The sequence below is a fragment of the Vanacampus margaritifer genome, chromosome 1 (assembly GCF_051991255.1).
Source record: "Vanacampus margaritifer isolate UIUO_Vmar chromosome 1, RoL_Vmar_1.0, whole genome shotgun sequence".
Taxonomy (NCBI): domain Eukaryota; kingdom Metazoa; phylum Chordata; class Actinopteri; order Syngnathiformes; family Syngnathidae; genus Vanacampus; species Vanacampus margaritifer.
This window is the reverse complement of record NC_135432.1, coordinates 37,077,238-37,098,511: the sequence shown is the minus strand read 5'-3', so window position 1 is coordinate 37,098,511 and position 21,274 is coordinate 37,077,238. Positions and strand designations below refer to the sequence as shown.

The 21,274-nt window shown below is 38.7% G+C and overlaps 1 protein-coding gene, 1 long non-coding RNA gene and 1 other non-coding gene across 5 annotated transcripts; all 3 read left to right on the top strand.

Moving 5' to 3' along the window:
• Window positions 1–273: 273 nt before the first annotated feature.
• LOC144042015 (small Cajal body-specific RNA 2) lies at window positions 274–653 on the top strand. Its single transcript, XR_013290504.1, has one exon.
• Window positions 654–2,903: 2,250 nt separating this feature from the next.
• Window positions 2,904–8,504, top strand: LOC144039361 (ETS translocation variant 5-like). Of its 2 annotated transcripts, XM_077552655.1 has the most exons (14): window positions 2,924–3,052; window positions 3,420–3,476; window positions 3,554–3,619; window positions 3,705–3,789; window positions 3,908–3,955; window positions 4,058–4,108; window positions 4,411–4,519; window positions 4,601–4,807; window positions 6,165–6,415; window positions 6,509–6,574; window positions 6,644–6,712; window positions 6,938–7,089; window positions 7,157–7,258; window positions 7,343–8,504. In XM_077552655.1, the coding sequence occupies exons 2-14, from the start codon at window positions 3,438–3,440 to the stop codon at window positions 7,568–7,570; spliced, it is 1,473 nt and encodes a 490-aa protein (XP_077408781.1). In that variant the 5' UTR covers window positions 2,924–3,052; window positions 3,420–3,437; the 3' UTR covers window positions 7,571–8,504. The 2 variants fall into 2 exon arrangements, with proteins under 2 accessions (XP_077408788.1, XP_077408781.1); XM_077552662.1 differs by lacking the exon at window positions 3,420–3,476 and having other exon boundaries at window positions 2,904–3,052.
• A 2,998-nt stretch (window positions 8,505–11,502) lies between these two features.
• LOC144039352 (uncharacterized) lies at window positions 11,503–18,840 on the top strand. Of its 2 annotated transcripts, none has more exons than XR_013289418.1 (2): window positions 11,503–12,312; window positions 14,947–18,840. It is a non-coding gene; the product is annotated as an uncharacterized LOC144039352 (long non-coding RNA). The 2 variants fall into 2 exon arrangements; XR_013289417.1 differs by lacking the exon at window positions 11,503–12,312 and adding an exon at window positions 12,319–13,690.
• The last annotated feature ends 2,434 nt before the right edge of the window (window positions 18,841–21,274 follow it).

The window sequence follows — 21,274 nt, the reverse complement described above, 5'->3', positions numbered from 1 at the left end:
TATTTAGTGTGATAGCTAGACATCTGAACTAAATGTTGTATTCAGGCAAACGTCCTTATGTCAATTTGCATAAATAAATGGCATTTATGTCTTACCATTTGTTTCTTTAAGCCAAGTGTTTATTACAGTATTTTTATTTAGTTTTGCTCTTTTTAATTGATATATTTCGGAGATGTGTACGTTTGTCTCGTATTGGTTTAGTAATAATAATAATAATATGGGAGGGCACCTGGGCGGTGTGTTTTCCCATGATGCAACGCGAACCTATGTATTCCTCCCGGAAGCGGTAGTCGACGGCACAGTTTGAATGGCGCGTGAGAACGGATGCGTGATGTGTGCGTGTTTGTGGCTTCGCCTGAGTGCGAGTATGTGCGTGAATGCCGAATGCGTGTGATTTTTATTCAAAACCTACACACTGATCTTATTTGATCTGGTCGGAGTTGTGGCCCGACTTTGACCGGAAATGATAGGAAAACCCGCTCGCTTAGCCTCCGTGGCAATGGGCTACAAGCTCGAGTTCTACCTTCAGGGCCTCCACGCTTTCAAGTTGTGGTCAGAGGTGATGAATTGATCAGATATACTAGTTCGGAGTGCGTTTGGTTTCTTTCCAAACTCCACGACGGACAATGAGTAAAGAAGCGATTCTGATCTAACCACAACGAAAGTAATGAAATCAAACTTATAACTAATGCGTACTAGTATGTCTGTAATCATCGGCATTGTTCTTTCTTTTTAAGCTGTTATTTATACCTTGCGTTTTTATTTAGTATGGCATTGTCGCTAAGATTAATAAAACCATGACAAAATTAAGAGTATAGGCAGCATAGCTAAGCTAGCTGAGAGGTAGCTTATTGTGATTGCGTGAATGTGTCGAAAAGAGCCGAGCACAAACGTGCTTCGGCTTCAAGATAGTAAACAGAGTTTAGGATAATAGGTACTGTATAATCAAATGTATTTGTAACAACTGTAATAATTAATAAACATAACTAGATCATTTCTCTCCGTTGTTTTTTCCGTCGTGAACGTCTAGCGCCACATGTTGGACTGGGATATGTACTTCCAAGTTTGTAAAATGGGTGCAATTTCCAGGGGTACAAAAAAAGCAGTAAATATTCAGTTACAGAAATGTAGCTGCAAGTTATTTAGACACACACCAAAAATATGAATTCGACACACATTTTTCATGAGCTGGACTCAAATATCTATAACTTTTTTTCTACCTACACAAAAGGCCATTTCCCTCAAATACTATTCACAAATCTGTGTTACAGTGCATTTCTCCTATGTTGGGCTAATTCATCCCATTTCACAGGTGTGACATAATTATTGCATAGGGGTGCCTTAGTGGCCGCAATAAAAGAATAATGTGCTGTTTTGTTTTATTGTGGGGGTCTGGGGTATCTGGTGTGACAATTTGCTCCACACTGTGCCACACATTTCATTCACATGGAGTTAAACAGGTTGTCTGCGAAGAAAACACTTCTCCATCGTGCCAGACGCAATCGAATGTGATCATTCGCCACCTCAAGTCGGTTACAACAACAAACTGCAGTCCGGTCCAGATCCTGATGAGGATGTGGAATTCTTTGGTTATGCTTATGCAAACAGATTGTTGCAGTAGCTGTCGGGATGGCAGGTCTCAGGCGATCTTGGAGAGGAACATGCTGGATGTGGAGGCCCTGGGCTGGTGTGGTTACATGTGGTCTGCTCTGCAATGTTATGGTTAGGATTAGGCTGGTAATGCCAATAACAGCTTCAAATTATGTTTAGGATGAAGCTGGAAATGCCGATAGCAGTCTATCAACGATGGTAAAACAAAATGAAAACTTCCTGTATAGACACAGAAGGGGGTTAGCAAAGCAAGAAAAAACGCCCGGTGCATGACTTGGTCCGGCGATTGACATCAGAGCCACTCATGGCAAACTAGCATTAGCAGAAGAGTTGTCAATCATGGCAAAATACTGCCATAAAACTACATTTCAGAGTGGCCTTATATTGTGGCCATCTTAAGGCACACCTGTGCAATAATCATGCTTTCTAATCGTCACCTTGATCTGATATGCCACACGTGTGAGGTGGGATGGATTATATTGACAAAGGAGAAACGCTCACAAACAGATTTAGATAGATTTGTGAACAATATTTGAGGGAAATTGCCTTTTGTGTATGTAGCAAAAGTTTGAGATCTTGATACCAGCTCACGAAAAAATGGGAGCAATAACAAAAGTGTTGCGTTTCTCCCCCCAGTGTATGCATACGATAGGCCTATAAAAAAAATAAACGTATCCCTTTTAGGAAGTGAGTTAAAAAAATACAAAAGGAATGCATTAAGGCTGTTTCAAAGCGCTATACTGTATAAATAAAGATGATTTATAATCACACTGTTGTTGGAATATAAATACTGTCATCTAGTGGTAAAAGGTTGTTTTTTTTGCACACTGACAACGACCACGAATGCTCATATAGGACGTTACACCACTTAGAACACCAATCTAAATAAATAAAATAACAACACATTTATCATCAACATATTTGTAAGACACGAAGTTGAATTCATGTGAGAAAAATATACTGGCACACTGCAACTACATTGTGGGTGTTCACGTGCTAAAAGCAAAATATAATTTTGCTGTTGATATTTCAAGGTATGCATGTTTTTGCTTACGAACCGCAACAGATGTTATTAAATTGTGTAACTCCTCCATTCAATGTGTTCGTTTATTTGATGTAGCTCTCGTATTACGTGTGTCATTACGTAATAACATGCCTGGCCCTTTAAGCGAACCTTGAACCCTTGAAAGAAGTGTGGCCATTCATAAAAACAGAAGAGGGGGGAACCTAAGAGCGCTCCATTACCTGATTGGTTGTGTTTGACTGACACATTTGGATGCCAATGGAAAAGGAGCACCGGGATCAGCTCACAGCGAGCGCGGAGGGGTCTCAATTGAGAAAAATCTGCATCGCGTTTTTATTCGAAGCTCTGCGGGGAATGTAGGTGTAGAAACCCAGGTCGAGTTTAATTTTGACACGGTTGAACAACTTCGTTTGACAGGTGAGACGTGCGGTATATCATTTTTGTATTTTTTTATTTTGCAATCGCGCCTTGTTCCTTCGTTGAATCAGATGCGTGTAAAGTCGTTCGCCATTTTCTGACGGAGTGACTACAGTGCGTCCATTAAAAAAAAATAAAAAATCTGTCACCACAGCGCGACCGTCTTTGTGACCGTCTTTTCTCCGGAATGCTTTGTGTCAAACCTTCGACACGCGCGTGTGTGTGTAAATAATTACTAAATAATGGCGAGCTGCACCAGCTCCATCATTCACTTATGCCAGGATCAAGTTTCACTTCATTGTGAAAAACAACACGCCCCGGCCCCTCGCCGCATCAACTTCATTCGCACTTTTGTTTATTACTGCAGGAATGTTATGGCTCCAGCATGACTCAATATTCACGTAACAATAAGAAAATGCTACAGGTATAGGATGCACAATGGACAATGTAGACACCCAGAAAACTATTGTAAGCAATCTCTCCCATGTGTATTGATTCCAGGGTGACGACTTTTGCAACATGGACTGCTTTTATGACCAACAGGTCCCCTTTGTGGTACCGGAGAATGTGAGTTTGGAGCACAAGTTGCTATTTTGTTGTCTATGAATTAAAAGATGCCAATTGATGCCGACATCTTGCCGTTTGTGCACAGACATGTCAATCAGAGGGAAAAGAGCCATGTCTGAATGACAGGAAAAGGAAGTTCATGGATGCTGGCTTGGATCAAGACACAGAGGGTATGGCTATCATGTTTTACTTACATCCCCAAAAATCTAAAGCTGTGAGAATTGTGGGGTAAAATACTTTGATAGGTGTATGCATGTCTACAGATACAATTGTATTTCTGGGTTTCAGAACTTTTCCAAGATCTCAGCCAGCTTCAGGAAATCTGGATAGCAGAAGGTACAGTACAAGGCATTATGGGACATGTAAGCATTGACTTGCTGGTGCATTAGGATGTAGCGTCTGATGTTTTGCTTCCTTTTCTGCTTCCTGCCTCCACAGCTCAGGCTCCTGATGATGAACAGTTTGTCCCGGATTTCCAGTCCAGTAACTGTGAGTAGATCATTAAAGCTAGACCGAGCTTTACATGCAGTACCGGTACATACAACTCATTCAAGGTTAGGGAGATATTATGTATTTACTCCACAATTCAAGTCTTAACATGTCTGGGTGATGCTTTTGTAAAAATACCCTAATGATAAAAATCTTCTCTTGCTGAAATGACCCAATTTTGTTGGGTGGGAAAGAGAGAAATATAGCCCTTTTAGACCATCTACTGATTGATAGTGGTAATTTGACAAAAGGAAAAATACAATGAAGAAAGCAAAAGTACCATTTATTTGTGGTGTTTGCAGCAATGTTTCAAGCGCCGCCATTCAGCAAAGTGAAGCGAGAGCCCATCCCATCTAAAGATCTGTCCCCCTGCAGGACACGCCACACAGACGTGTGCCTTTACAGCGACAGGTAGGGCGCCTTCCTAGAAGACGACTTGGGAATGAAGAGGGAAGAGGGTTTTTTTTTCAAATGTAATCTTTCGCTGCACAGTGCCTGTGACAGGAAGCCAGTCGAGTTGACGTGTTCCACTGCACCCGTCACTGCTGTGCCCCAACAGCGGCAGCTCGCTAATAGTCCCACCAGGCAGGTGTCCAGCTGCCCCACCCACCATATGCCACAGGGCAATCAAAGCCATCAGTTTGTGTTGCCACATCCTCTCATTGGCTGCCTCGCTGCAGCTTTCAGTTCAGAGCGGAGGTGAGTGCATATACAAAAAAAAAAAAAGCCCATAATGTCCCCACTAAATGTTTAGCAAGTCAAATCACACAATCAAATTCTAGTGATGAAATAAAATGTTTTTTTCATACATTAGATCATAAAACAAGAAGGTCGCACCTAACAGTATGAAATCTTGCCATATCTGTAAGGCTGATTTAGTCATGTCAACAAAGTAAGAGCAACAGAACTGACATTAAGACAAGTTGTTCTAATGGACACTATGTAGTGTTGTATGAAATGCTTGGTTTTGTTCACTTTACTATCAAATGAAAGGGATGGTACAAAAATTCACTACAATAAATCACCTTTTATGAAAATTTTAACTAAATTATAATTTACAAAGTACCGGTAGGCTCCTACAGATACATTGATGAGTGGCATAAAAAATATATTTGCACATTAGTCACTTAACACTCAGTATTAGCATATAACATCAACGCTCATGGTAGTTAATATTTGGCAGCTGAATTAGCATGTTTACATTAAAAAAAATAAAAAATGTTTACATTTAAATACGAGTTGCTGAACTTAATATTTAAGTTATATTTATGTCATTCTATTAGAAGCAAAATGATGTTAGATTTGTGTTTTATATGTCAACTGCAAGCAATGTACTGCACTTGTAAACAACAAAATATGTGAGCTTGTTGACATGGTGGATAAGGACAGTGTGGACATTTTTGGCAAATGATTGCCTTTTATTAGCACCTAGTCTAGTGGATCTTCATTTAGCAACAAGATTCAGTTAGAGAGTTGACTGTAGTTTGAATTACTGAAAAATTTAATTAAAGTTAAAACACTGTATGATTAAAAACAAAACTACAAAACGTAGGTGTAAATACAAACAAAATACATTTCCACTGTTTTAGCCTGCACAGAAGGCAGACACAGTGCTGGTCATAATTTCACTGAAAACATCACAGGGTCTCTTAAAGGGGCAGTTGCAAAAAAAAAAAGACAGGGTGGACAGCAATTTTAGAGACAAATGGAAAATGTTCAATATGATTGTGAGAATAGAAAATACACAATCAAAAGACTTGTTTTCTCAAATAACTTCTGGACAGTAAAACCATCTGCGGAACATGCCAAAATCACATTATGTCCAATGAAAATAAAGCATCTTAATATTTTTTTTAAAAAAGTTGCTTGATTGTATAAGTTCATATTTGATGGGCAACTTAACGGGCAGTCCAGAGAACCAACTATTTGTATGCAAGAAAAATCATCTTAAGCGTGAAGACAATCAGTACTGGGACACTGGAACGACCTCATGGGCGTTCAACTCTACAGTAGAGGTTGCACTGTATTTACCGGAAATCTGCAAATGTCCTCTCAGGTTTCAGCGGCAGATGTCAGAACCATGTTTGTCCTTTCTACCGGCAAAGAAAACTGCCAACGTGTCCTACCCTCACTCAAGTAACACGGGCCCGCCATTGTATCAGCGGCACCTGTCCGAGCCTCTGGTTCCAGTCGGTGGTGGAGGCATTTGCAAACAGGAGATGGTGGATTCGCGTTACCCGGAGGCAATGGCGGGCTTCAGCCACATCACTGTCAAACAAGAGCCAAGGGACTTCAGCTTTGACACAGGTGTGTAGTCAACTGGATAGCTACATGTCCATTTTGACTTAGCAGTTTTGTACAGTCAAGATAAAAGTCACCTTTCACGTTTGTGTCTTGTAGAGGTTCAAACCTGCCAGTCGTCATTCTTTGGCAAAACATCAGTCTTGTACCCGCATGGTGGCACAGGTGAGTGCGGGTCTGTTTTCCTCCTCGCTCATGCTTCAATGTGGACTTCATCTCATTCTCCACTGGCAGGTTTTGTTGGTGACGCCGAAGCACGCTTCTACTACGATGACGCGTGTGTTGTGCCGGACAGACTGGAGGGTAAGAGCAAAGACTTGACAAATGACCTATGATTCTGAACAGAATTTTATAAATGTGGTGTTAGGGGAGGTATCCAAAGATAATGCCAAATAATTTGTTTCATTAAAAAAAATAAAAAAAATCAATCAGAGTCTCTAAATTTTGAAATTATATTTAAGTGCATATTTAAGTACGCAGGAGATTTGCGCACCAGTGATTCTGACTAACTTTGTTCTTTACGTAAAGGTAAAATAAAGCAGGATAGTTTGCCTTATCAGCGCCGTGGCTCCCTGCAGCTGTGGCAGTTCCTGCTCACGCTGCTGGATAACCCGGCCAACGCGCATCTGATTGTGTGGACGGGGCATAATATGGAGTTTAAACTCATTGACTCTGAAGAGGTTAGTTATCGCGCATGGCACCGAATTCCAACAGCAGTAGTTTTCATGTAATCTTCTCCCAATCCAGGTGGCCCGGCTATGGGGCATCCAGAAGAACCGACCTGCTATGAACTATGACAAGCTGAGCCGCTCGCTGAGATACTACTATGAGAAGGGCATCATGCAGAAGGTAAACGCGAAATGGGAAATGGCACCGAGCCAGACGTCAACGCTGAGCGCTCAGCTTCTCTCCTCTGATTGGTTCCTCTTGCAGGTTGCTGGGGAGAGATATGTCTACAGGTTTGTGTGCAATCCCGAGGCTCTCTTCTCCTTGGCATTCCCAGACAAACACAGGCCCAGTCTAAAGCCCGACCCCGACGCCCTCCCACTCGAGGAGGATGGCCTGACTCTGCCCACATACGAGGAGGAAGGTCCTTACTTGGCGGATGGAGGCGAGCAGTGCATTCAGGGACTGGGCTTCCCCGAAAGCTGCCTGTACTAGGCCACAGTCTACTCGAGATCATGGTGATATGGGATTTTTTGGCATTTGAAATCTAAGAAACACCTTGGAACGATCTGGTATGTTTTAGCCTACATAACCCCCGAAAGTGTTTCACTCCTCCAATCAAAGAAGACACGCACTGTCCAGGATTGAATCACAGCTCCTCAACCTGCCTGTAAGGGACATGCTCGTATTTTTCTGGCGTGCTCGTCCTCTTATATATTTGTATATTGAAATATTGTTTCAGTTTGAAAGCTAATATTTTTGCCCTAATATGAACTTGTAGACTTTTCAGTAGAGCTCTTTTTGACAAAAAGTATACGCCATATTTTTGATTCACTATCACTTTGATGGTGCTAAGCATGAGAATTTCTTACAATCTCTTCAATGTGTCCAGGTAATTTTCAGCATTTGTTGAATAGTGTAGCTTCAGTGTGTAGAAATGCATTACAGTCGAACCCCCCCCCCCCATTCGATTCGGCACTTGCCTGTTTGCATATTTGCAGATAAAAAAAACAACAACAATTTTGAAATAAAGACTTTCAAAATATATTTTTGTGTGTTGGTTTTGGGGGGAGTCCATTTTTTTGTTTGGAAATGTATATATTGAATGTTTATCAGTGTTTTATGAAGATATATTTTATTAAACTTTTCTTTGTTTTTCCCCCCAATGCATTTCAATGAGCATAATTTATATGCAGATTTTCACTATTTGCACGCCGGCCCGGTTCCTATCCCCTGCTGACAGCGGGGGCCGACTGTATAATTATTCTGTATATGTTTGTAAAAGGCTGTGAGTTGCACAATTTCACTTAATGTGTCGGTGGCAGAGCAATGTCCTTCTTTTGTTGTGAGATCACTGCAGGAGAGGATTGGCCTTCACATGCTGTATATGTGCCTTCCTTTAATCAATAAAATAATTCTACTCATTTTATTTGTTTCAATAATCTTCTTCTTCTTAATAATCATAATTTAAAAAAAAACTATTTTTCATTTATTGATTAATAATGTCTCTTCATACATACAACAACTTTAATATCATATTTACAGAACTATAAAGTATTTCTCCCCATCTTTTGTGTACAGTACACTGCAATACATTATATGAATTACAGCTACTGTACCTACTTTTCAGTAGCTTACTGACCTCTGGTGGTCAGATATTATAAAACAAGCTAAATGAGCAAGGCCTCAGTCAGATAATGAGCCATCCTGTCTGTCACACTCACACTACCGCAAGTTTCAACCACCTCTATGTACTTCTGTGGAGCAGATTAGGCAAACTATTGTGCAAATTGTGATACAAGCATGGCATTTGGCATGAATGAAAAACAAATATGGCAGCCATTTTCCAAGATGGCCCCCAAACAGCCCTGTGTTATGCTGTTTTACTTAAAAATTGTAACGTAAGTTGTGATATAAAAAAAAGAAATAAAATCGGCAGGAGAGTTCCTTGTAGGTCAGTTTTTCCAAAGAAGCACTACAGTGTTGAAAAAAAAATTCAACATGGCAGCCATTTTCAAAAAATGGCCACCAAACAGATCTCTGTTTTGAGCATGCTTTTGCTAAAAAACAATAGTGCAAATAGAAATAACATGAAATTTGTCCGGAGTGATCCTAAAAGGTCACTTTTTCAGGAAAAAATCAATATTGGTCACAAGTAATGAAGGCTTTATTTGATTACTTTATTAAGTGTAATCTTTTGCGTGTTCAAATAAATCAGAATTGAGACCTCATGAAGAAGTTTCCTTTGCAAGGATTTATTAAGAGCTCTTAAGACACAGGAAAAAAGCTTACATTCGAAAAGTGATGTTTAGCTCCCAGTGTGTAGAATATGGAAACACCCAGTATCTTTATACTCGTAGAAAAGGTTCTCTCCGCCTCTTAAATTTGACAAAGAGATAGTGTTTAAAATAAGCAGGCACAAGATACTGACATGTCCATCTCAGCTCCCCACCAGCTTCGGAGAAATGATGTAGACAGGCTTTGACCTTGGACCTTCAGTTTTTATGACCAAATGACTAATGACATGAGACTTTGACAACTTTTAAAACATACACATTCTTATCTCAAGAGATGGTGGGGAGTAAGAAGTTCAAATGTAGTTCACAAAATCATTATCACAGTGTTATTCATTTAACTACACATAGTTATATCACATCTATATACCTATAACTAAATTCAAAAACAGTAAAACTATAAATTGAAAATGTTAAATGTCAACAGTAACCAAAATCCCTCATGGCTAATTCCCCCCCTTTTCTTTCTTTTTAAAATTTTTTTTGGTCAATATGATTTGGTTCAGCCAATCTTCTGCCCCTAATGGGCTGCATTTTGGCTATTGCCAGGATAGTAAAGAGGATGTGAGCTCTTAGCACCTACAAAATATCCCAATAGAGGTCCAGACGTTGACGTCACACATCTCAAAATGGGTGTTAGCGCAACAATTTTGGCAGCATAGAAAACATGTCTGCCACTTTGAGTAAATGGCAAACACCGCACTTTAACAATGATTGACAGCTGTTGTGGACCAGCTGCCACAAGGAGAAGAGGCACACACAAAAGGTATAGAACATTCTCCAGACTACAAAAAGAAGAACCAATGTGTAGCCAATGGATTACAGGAGCCATAAAAAGGGTGAACAACAAGGCGGAGGATTAGAGTCAATTACTGAATCAGTTAGTCGTGTAGATGTAGCTCAATTGTATAGTTATTCAATGAAGGTGAAAGACGTGATGGGGCACTTTGCACACGGTGGCCGAATCAGCAGATGCTAACTGTTACCACACGCAAAATGTGGGGGAAATAATCTGCTTCGTTCGTTTGTGCTGCTGCGGTTTAATAGATATTACACAGTTGAATTTAATAATTTACCATAAAGGCTTTTTACGGCATAAACGATGACAAATTAGTGGATGCAAAATTGTTTACGTACCTAAATAACACTGTCTTGACTTTTGTGAAACTGCTAACTTCGATGGCATTTTGACCACACATAAAGGGAAAATAATCCAGATTGTACAAACTTGTAAAGCCTTTGTATTATCAGATTTGCCAGCACTCCACGTGAGCAGCGTAGTCGAGTTGGAAAAAAAGCACTCCTGACGCTTCATCGGCAATCCAACATGTCCACCTCGCGAATGTATATCATGTCCTTTTCATAAAAGTGAGTGTCAATGCTCTTGGGCGAAAAGTTGGCGGATAAACGCTAGTTTTAGCCCTCTTCGTCATTGTAGTCCATTAACGCGGGGCCGCTACTTTCATGCCACGGGGGGCGTGTGAGAAATAATCACGTGACGTCCAGATCTCTATGATTTATGAACCACATAGCCCCTGGCAGTCAAGTGTCAAGTTTGGTGTGCCCAAAAAGAAAGTACTTTTGTAACCAGGGCCCAGGCAAACATAATCAAAATTGAAATGTTTACCAAGCTCAGGTGTGGACAGTGGTGCACAATGTTCAGTTCAACACAGGAGATAATAAATCTCAATGACAACCTCAAAACAGTCACAATATTTAATTTTTTTTTCATTGCTTGCACTTTTTTCTGAGAAGGTGACCTAGATGAAACACTTATGTCAAATTTCATATTTATATCACAAATTGCACGATGCGCACACACACACACACAATAACATTGGCTAATTTAATTTGTTGACGTACGCCGTCATCTTCATCGTCCTCTTCATCATCCTCATCTTCATGTGTGTTTCACGGCCCTCACACGCTTACCAGTCCCAGATGTATTAAACATCTAAGCTTCCTGTATAACAAAAATTTTATTGAAAGAATATAAACCACAGATTAAACTTTCTACCATTTTAGAATATAGGGCCCGTGCAGTAATCTTGCTTTCGCAAGATGTATTCTCGCGGTATTTGTGAGTTCATAAACTCCCGAGAATCCATCTTGTACCGCTCCCATTAATTTCTACTGAAAGATATAATAACATTTTTAATACCTAAATTTATATACCAACTATTGTTACACATATGAACATTTTAATTTTCCATATTAACCTTTGAATTAGAAATCTTGTGTCTCAGCAGGGCACATGATGTTGACCTCGTATGCTCTAACCTTAAGCTTGAACGACGTTGTTTTGTCTAAAAAGTTCCTTCTCCGCACTTCTTTGCCAAAACACATTTGGCTCTCACAGTCTGCCTAGACACTGATTGGGCCAGAAATTCGTTGTTTTAAATACACGCACATCTCACCAATGAAAACAGAATTCGTTTTGAAATAATACACATACACATACATTATTGTCTCTATCAGTTATGTCCAGTTCGGGTTGTTTTGCGAGATATTGTTTTGGGGAAGTCAGACCCTTCAACTATGTCCCAGTTTATGCACCAAATTTGCCCCTGAACGTTTGTTTACATTAGACTTCGTCTTGCCACCTCCTTTGGAAAAGTACTGGCTGAAATGATCAGAGGGGCGGATTTTAAGAAACTATATATAGCGTCTGCAACCCGGAAGAGGGGACACATTCTGACGCTCAGAAATTCCACGTTCTTAAGTGATGTACCTGAGTGTTGAATGTTCCAAGAGATCTCTTGTTTGATTAAAAATCATTTTTGCAAAGAATGTATTTTTCTTACAACAACTCACCCTCATATTTGAACACGCAAGGAGGACAAAATACCTCCTAATCTTTCAATTGGCGACCACCGACGTTTCGACAGTTTCCAGCGGGGCGTTCAGGGACGGGCAGAATTCTACGGCCACATAATAATTAAGGTAAGTGGACAAATGAATCCACGTTTTAGGAATTCTGTCTGTTTCAGGGCGCGGCGGCTGGTAAATTCGTCGTGTAAAATTATTTTGAGGCTGGAGTCTGTGTAAGAAAAATAGTGATGAATTTTGAAATCGTTTGCTTGGACGTGAAAGTCCCAGATTTCGGATTTTACCACGGTGTTTGAACTATACACGTGGTGACGTGGTAGTGTATGCGGAAATGCGCAGATGATATGCGATCTTTTTGGAGTTATAAAGATTAATAACGATCGCTTGTAAGTCAGTCTGGGAAACATTTTGTCTTTACAATTTGGTTTTTACAGACGATAGATACGTAGATAATTGATTTGAAGTCTGTGTATATGAGGTTAAGATTAAGATTAAGTTGTTGAAGTTGAGAGTAAATCAGCTGGGGAAACATTATTGTTGTAACCAAGCGGTAGATGTATGGGCATTGGTTTTACGTCCATACATATTTAAGTTGAGAGAAGTCGGCTCAAAAAGCATCTTTGTCTTGATCCCTGCCTGATGCGCGGGAGAGACAAACACTTTGTTTTTATGAGTAATAGATTCTTGGGTAATTAGATAACGAAGATCCTTGAATAAGTGTTGCCGATTAAAGCTGCGGGAGGATCGACTGCTTCATTTTCTAGGGACAAAAGACTCAATTTATGGAAGTCAGATTGACATAAAACGGACTTAATACGCCGTTTTAAGATTAATCGATAGGTCTATGAATAATTGGATATTGACATTCTTAGACAAGATATAAGAGATAAGATGTATTGACTCAACTCGTGTAAGTCGGGCTGACTAAAGCATATTTGATACGACGCTTTAGATCAAGCCAATAGGTCTATTGAATATTCGTGATTAAAATTCAAAGACAAAGAAACTGTTGAAGCTGGGGTAGCGCAGTTGACATCCGGATATTTATGTGTTGATATGTCGTACAAAACGACATGTCTTGTCTGTCCGTTGTGTGTATGCCGTCTGATCGGTGAAGAAACTCTAACGTTACGGTAAAATCTTAAAGGGACCGCGACGAGAACAGTTGATTAATTCTGTTATAAGTGAGACGTCACTTCATTTAAATATTAATACAACTGAACTATGATAATTTACAATATAATATAATATAATACAAATCAATAAGCTATAAAATACCTGAGTTAATAATTAAGACGAAACATGGACACTCTATTTGAACTCAAAACACAGTGGTTTGACCCGAATGGGATTCCGTTGAGTTTAGATGGGATGACGCTGGATAAACAAATTGGGAACGCATGCGCTGTGGCTATAGGGATTTTACCTACAAAGGCTAAACGAGAAACAAAAAAAGAACTTTGCGACTGGATGCAAGACGGCTGTAGAAAAGGTTATTTTCCGTCATTACAATCTGCAGTGTGTCTAATCTCTTTGATGAAGAACGTTGAACTTGCATGTGTGAAAAAACGTCACGAACTAGATGAGCTGGTGCAACACACATCTGTAATTTCTTCGAGTGGAAGAAAAGCCAGAAATGATCGAAAGCTTGTTGACAAAATAATGAATAATGCTAGAATACTAGCTTTAGGTATTTTTGTGAAGTTATAACCATTTATATAACTAAATAATGATATAAGACTAAATGATTTGACCTGATATGACTTCCGCTAGTCGGAATTAAAGCTTCCGGATTAATCATACCGTTTAAATAATGACTTAAAATGTAATTAATATTGAACGACGGGACTTGATTATATTGTGAAAAAGGTTAGTTTATTCTAATAAGATATGGCATTTGTTCGATGGTTTTAATGACGGCAATTTAACTTTGAATGTGCGTACACGGCGACCGCCCGTTAATAATGTTATGAGTGTATGTAATTTTATATAGAGGAGAGTCCCGGACGTATCTTTAAGAAAAGTGTATTGAAAAAATGATGAATACTGAAATGTTGCTTTGCAAATAAAATAACTGTATAATACAAATTTATGTAATAAAACAAATTAAGCCGTTTAATAAGCGCTAAACGGGATAAATTAATTAGACGGTAAAATTACTAATAAAACTTCTAACGCTAAAACCCGCAATTGTCTGCGTTAAATAATTGAACGACATTATATAAATTGTTGCCGTAACTGATTTTATAAGCCCCTTACATAAATTTCTTAAGCACTAATGTTGAATACTTAAACTGGCTTCAAGAGTGCAAATACGTCATATTTAAAAATTATGTTTGCTATAAAACGAACGAATATTAATACACAAATAACATAGAGAGGTATAGTTTTAAGATATTATAAAATTTAGATGCATGTCTTATGCTTGTAGAGCATGGGTGGCTTTGACTGATTGTAGTTGCTATGACTCATTCCCTTTCTCGGGTTAAAAAATGCCAACAGCCATCAATCTTTGTAATGAGGTCAAATAAAATGTTTTTATAAAAGGTAATGTTAATTGTGTGATTGTTTTAGATTAAATAGTTTAGTCTCTACTCTTATTTTAATAATAATAATAATAATAACTAAAAACAAATAACTTGGATGGCAATTAATGTGGAATAATTCTTATATAGATGATTGTTTTTTCCCTTATGATTTTGTTTGTGCGCGAGAACATTGTTTAATAAATTTTAAATATCTTTTCAGAATCAGGAGACACACCCATTAAGGACAATTGGGGTCGCACCAAAGTGCCATGTTCCGGTCCTGGGGATGAAGTAATGTGTTAATTATAATTTAAAAGGAGTTTTTTATTTATTTTTTTCTCCGACGTTTATAAATAGAAAGTAATTTTAATCTCTCCTGAATATATTTAACCTTTGAATTCGACATTTGAAGTCTCATTACAAACAGACTGGGGAAGCTATCTGGAAGAAACACATTTTTGACATAATTTGAGGTGCTATGTAATTAAAATCATTCCTGCTTTGACGTTTGACCAAAGGCTGACTTTACGGGCTGCGGCCTCCATTGAGAAAACATTAATTGAAAACTACACACTTATTAATTAACTATATTTGTAAATTGTTAGAGTATATCTGTCCTATTTTATCCTAAGTATTATTTATGAAGGTATGCAAAACATATTAAATTAAATATTGTAAACCATAACAAATATTGACATATAATTAGCAATTATTTAAAATTGTAAACTTTCATTGTTTTAATTATTATTTTTTATTATTTTTATTTTTATTTAATTTTTTTAATAAAAGAAGTTTTTGGTTTTAATATTTACTGACATGTTATAACCTAAATACTGTTGGGGCGGATTTTAGTGTTTTCAGTCGAGTGAGGATTATTGGTCAAGGGTCATTATTTCGGAACAAAGTCAACTGGCGGGACACAGACCTCTTTAAAACCCCCACCCACAGAGAAACTGCAACTGCCACCTGTCACCACCACCAGCAGGGCGGTGGAAAAAGATGCCGCCATACCTGACTACACCTGCAGCCTGCTAACGCCAGATGGAAGGGCGGAGATTCCTGCCGACTATTGCCACAAAGACTGTGCCATCATATACAAATGTGAAAAAAGAAAAACTGCTCCACTGCCAAATGAACTGTTCTATGAAACTGCTCCAAATATTCTGCACAAGCGTCTTCAAAGCGTTCCTGCGTCCAGAACTGTCCTACGAAAGAACTATGCCATACGAAGGCCACACCCAACAAACAATGCTCTCTTTGAATTGCTGATACCGGGCCATATGATTTGACGCTGACTGTTTGCACTGAAATCTATATTTTGACATGGGTAGGGTTATAACATTTACAGTAAAACATTTGGTAAATTTAACTAATTGATTGACAACATTTTATATATACAAATTTTTTATATTTTAAAAACTTTTTTATGTCTATTTTTGATTTGATCTGATTTGTTTATTTTGCTATTTTAAAACAGTCAGTTTTTTGGACAAACATCAAACAGGGGGACTAGTAAGCTTAATGGTAATATTAAAACTAAGGGCAACTTTATGTATTGATAATATTTGATTTTTTGTTAAATTTATTGGTTAAGCTACAATATTTTAAAGTACAAAAGATAATATTGGTAAATTTAAAGTTTCAGAAATTGAAAACAGCTAATATGAATATAGATAAGATATAATTTATTTGAACCTTAATTATTATATTTTATTTTTTAAAACTTGGTCTTTTGATATTTTCCCAAATTCTCTTTTCAAATTTAAACACTGGCTTGGGATGCATTGTTGAATTTACTGGTTAAATATAAACTTTTTCCCCTCTTTTTAAAATAAATACACAAGCTAAATTTAGGTACTGCAAAACTTTATATATTAGTCTGAAAAATTCTCTAAAGCGATCTTTTTCAGAAGGGGGAATTATTAGTTGGTCTGGGTATGTCATTGCGAAATAAAAAATAAATATAAAATTAAAAGTTAGTCTTAATATGATAATTAGAGATAGTCCGTGAGAACGAATTTTATAGGAGGACCTTGGGGAATTTTTTGGACCATGGAGAAGGAGTAAGTTTCGGCAGAGACGACAAATTAAGGTGAATATGTTCCATTTCTATTTTTATTAATCCCTGGGGCCCTGGGGGAAGTTGTTATTTTTTGATTTTATTATTGAGGCGAAAGTTGCATTTGTTTAATGGCCGGAAGCACATTTGACATGCTATATCTATAACAATAAGTATTATAATAACATATTTTAATAATCACATTCTGTAAACAAAATTGGCCTTGTCAGATTTGAACTGGCTAAAAAAGATCTTTATTTTCCTTGCAATCAATGTGCTTAGGTCATTAAAAAACCAGCCAAAGGCTGGATCATAATTGAATGTCACAACATACAGAATTTTTTCCACAGGACGGGCCTGCAGAACTTTACTAAAAATTTACTAACCCCTAACTAATAACACTACCAAAATGCTCTCTCTCAGAAGAAGGGATGTGAATAAAATGTTTATTAGTGACTAATAAAAATGTCCTGCACTCAGACCTGAGGTGATGGAGGGGTCAATCAGTCCAATGACGCCGACACCTGGTTCGTTCAACATCCGGCCTTCAGACCTGCCGGGTCCACTTCCTACTCAACCATTACCTTCAGAGAGACCACTGCTCGAGCCACCTGACCAACTGCTCGAGCCACCAGGGGGAGTCAACAGAGAAACCAGTCGACTGCTGCTTCCAGTGTCAGCTAACGAGCTGAGCATTACCCAATGGAAATAGGAGTAATGTGTCCCTTTTCCCCGGCGTTGCAAAAAAAAAAAAAATGAGCCACACTTTCAGGAAACAAACCCCAATTCGATGAATTCCTACATCTCTGGCAGTAGATGTGGGCTAAAGGATTCATCCATCCATTCCCCTGACCGCTTGTCCTCACAATGATTGTGGGGGTGCTGAAGCCGATCCCAACTGGCTTCGGGCAGGAGACAAGGTGCAACCTGGACAGGTTGCCAGCCAAACGCAGAGCTGAAGGACTCTGTTTGAAAAAAACAACAACAAAACGCAAGCAACAAAACCTCCCTAGCCCAAACGACGACAAGTCTTCAATCGCGTCCCGAATTGCACATACACAATGACACTCCTTTTAATCCTTAACTGCCATGCCAATTTCCTGAAATCCCCTGCTACAATTTTTTGACATAATCATAACCCACTGTCTTTATATGTGATATGCTTATTTTGCTGAAAAACCGAAAAAACACAAAAAACTGAAAAAACAAAATATCTTCTGATGAATCACACTGTTTGACATATGACGGGCGTCCTCTCTTGTTAAAAGGGTGTTTTTCTTCTTCCTGTGTTGCACCTGCTATTATGATGATGAAGATCCCGTGGGAATCCTTTGGTAAAAATGTTTAAATATTTAGTTGTTGGGCTTAGTTAGTGTTTACGTAAGCCCAAAGGGCGGACTGAAAGATATAATAACATTTTTAATACCTAAATTTATATACCAACTATTGTTACACATATGAACATTTTAATTTTCCATATTAACCTTTGAATTAGAAATCTTGTGTCTCAGCAGGGCACATGATGTTGACCTCGTATGCTCTAACCTTAAGCTTGAACGACGTTGTTTTGTCTAAAAAGTTCCTTCTCCGCACTTCTTTGCCAAAACACATTTGGCTCTCACAGTCTGCCTAGACACTGATTGGGCCAGAAATTCGTTGTTTTAAATACACGCACATCTCACCAATGAAAACAGAATTCGTTTTGAAATAATACACATACACATACATTATTGTCTCTATCAGTTATGTCCAGTTCGGGTTGTTTTGCGAGATATTGTTTTGGGGAAGTCAGACCCTTCAACTATGTCCCAGTTTATGCACCAAATTTGCCCCTGAACGTTTGTTTACATTAGACTTCGTCTTGCCACCTCCTTTGGAAAAGTACTGGCTGAAATGATCAGAGGGGCGGATTTTAAGAAACTATATATAGCGTCTGCAACCCGGAAGAGGGGACACATTCTGACGCTCAGAAATTCCACGTTCTTAAGTGATGTACCTGAGTGTTGAATGTTCCAAGAGATCTCTTGTTTGATTAAAAATCATTTTTGCAAAGAATGTATTTTTCTTACAACAACTCACCCTCATATTTGAACACGCAAGGAGGACAAAATACCTCCTAATCTTTCACTACCGATACGAACCACTGGTGGTTCGGACCAATTACAGAGCAACGTTCTATTTTCGACGGGATATGCAGCTGTGACGAAAACAAGAAGCGCCAAAATTGTAGGAAGAAACAAACCAAACATGGCGACACCGGTGGACAAATGCATGGACGCTGCAATTAATTCTGTTCTCGCTCAATTAGTCTCTTGTTTCCGCATATCAACATTGCAAATTTGACAACATAAACTCAAGGCCATGATATCAGCTAGTTTCAACAGTCGCATGTCAGTGACGACATTTTCATCCTTTGCCATGATTGGTCGAAACAAAAGTTAGGTAGACGTGCGCACTATTCTGATTCGTCCAATCAGCTCGAAGTGTTGTACAGCATGCCCCGCCTTTCCCGAGCAAATCAACGCGGGGCTGTCCCAAACTGATATTGTGGAGAGCTCCCTCGAGTGAAGCACAAATCAATCTGTCTGTTGCCAGGTTACCCGTGTACTGTGTCATCGCAACATCAGTCGACGTCATCATCCACCATTTTGGATGCAACAGCAAATGTAAACAAAGCCGTACTGTAAGGGTTGTGTATTGTCGAGGTTGTTTTCGAGTTAATAACATGTTAAAATACAAAAATTCTGTGAGTTCTTACAAAGACAAGCTAGACTGCGAAGCCTGAGACCGATAAGTTGCAAAAATGCAAGTTATAAATGGTTTGGATCCCTATGCTATTCCCAATACGCAGCGACCCGGACCGAGAGCCTCCTTTGTGTGTATTTTTGTGTACCCTTGTGCGGTGTGAGTGCCCACAACTCCAAACAATTTAAAAATGATAAATCTCCTGCTTCACATGTGCAGTTTACAGACAGGACCTGCAGATGGTGAACTTGGTCAATTGGCCCGCGTGCGTTACACGTCGCAATTAAATCTCAGAAACGTGGATTTCCTTGTTCTTCCGCCAACCAGGAAACCTGTAAAAACGTATTCCATTGTCTTTAAAAAAACCTTTTTTTTAACATTTGCAATTTGGGGAGGCGTTGCTGCAGCCCCAAATGTAGCAAGAGTATTTTGCTACTTCGACCAGATAAATGACAATAAATCGGCCACACCATAACAGAGTACGTTTTGCCATGTAAACAATAGCCGCGTTGCATCCAAAATGACAAATACGTCAATGATGACGCGCCTTGCACAGGCCCTATTCAAGCAGGAACATGTGTCGTAAATGAATGAACTTGCGCAGCACTGATCAGGCAGTATTTTAAAACTTGATCGATTCCATACATGCGCTTGTTTATTGCACATGCGTGGAACCATCGGGCAGCTGGAACGGATGGGTACTGAAAGGCATCCATCTGGCAGCCATCTTGAAAAATGACCACCACATTGAATTTTTTTCATGGCTAGCACTTTTTTTTTTGAAAAGACCTGTAAGGAATATTTGTGGCAAATTCCATGCTTAAATTGTATCACAAAGTGCACGATTCTACCCAAAATCCTGCTCCACTAGTGGGATTATGAGTCTTTCCATACTTCATCTTTGCCCACTCAACGCTCTTGTCTTATACATGGTTAAAAAAAAATCATCTTGTCTTCTAATTTATACAGTCTGTTTTTCTTTTTAATGACAAAAAGGTTTTGTTTACCTTGACTAGTTTTTGCGTCGACTGCCACCTTTTTCATGCAGCTAGGCTCTCATGATCCCATACAACAAACAATATTAGCATTTTAGGTCAATAGCTTCCAGGTCATGTGACCTATTGACCCCAAATCAGTGCTGCATCGTAGTGGCATGTCTGCTGGATGATGCGCACCTTATTTTTTCATTTTAGATCTCCACTTATTTTTAATAAAAAAAATTCAACCAAAAATAGCATTTTTGCTCAATAGCTTCCAGGTCATGTGACCTATTGACCCAAAATCAGTGCTGGCTCGTAGTGACATGTCTGCTGGATGATGCACCCTTCTTATTTTTTAATATTAGGTCCCCACTTATTTTTAATATTTTTTTCCCTGTAGATTTGAGCATTTTAGCTCAGTAGCTTCCAGGAAATGTAACCTATTGACCCCAAATCAGTGCTGCAACGTAGTGGCATGTCTGCTGGATGATGCACACCTCTTATCTTTTCATTTTCGATCCCCACTTATTTTTAATGATTTTTTTTCAACAAAAATTAGCATTTTTGCTCAATAGCTTCTAGGTCATGTGACCTATTGACCCCAAATCAGTGTTGCATCTGTGTTTTCGGTGAAAAAAAATAACATAAGTTGTCAGTAACAGCCTGATTACTGAGCATGAGTGTACCAGCACTTTTTTTTTTCACTTAAAACACTGGATTTAGCTGTTTCTTAACTTTTGGTCTGTTCAATTCTGGACAGGGAC

What these genes read in the sequence shown, in the direction of transcription:
- LOC144039361 (XM_077552655.1), top strand. Translation starts at nt 3,438, where the DNA reads ATGACTCAATATTCACGTAACAATAAGAAAATGCTACAG. An exon ending in GGAAATCTGGATAGCAGAAG is followed by an intron (nt 3,956 to 4,057) that starts GTACAGTACAAG and finishes CTGCCTCCACAG; the next exon opens with CTCAGGCTCCTGATGATGAA. An exon ending in TGTGCCGGACAGACTGGAGG is followed by an intron (nt 6,713 to 6,937) that starts GTAAGAGCAAAG and finishes CTTTACGTAAAG; the next exon opens with GTAAAATAAAGCAGGATAGT.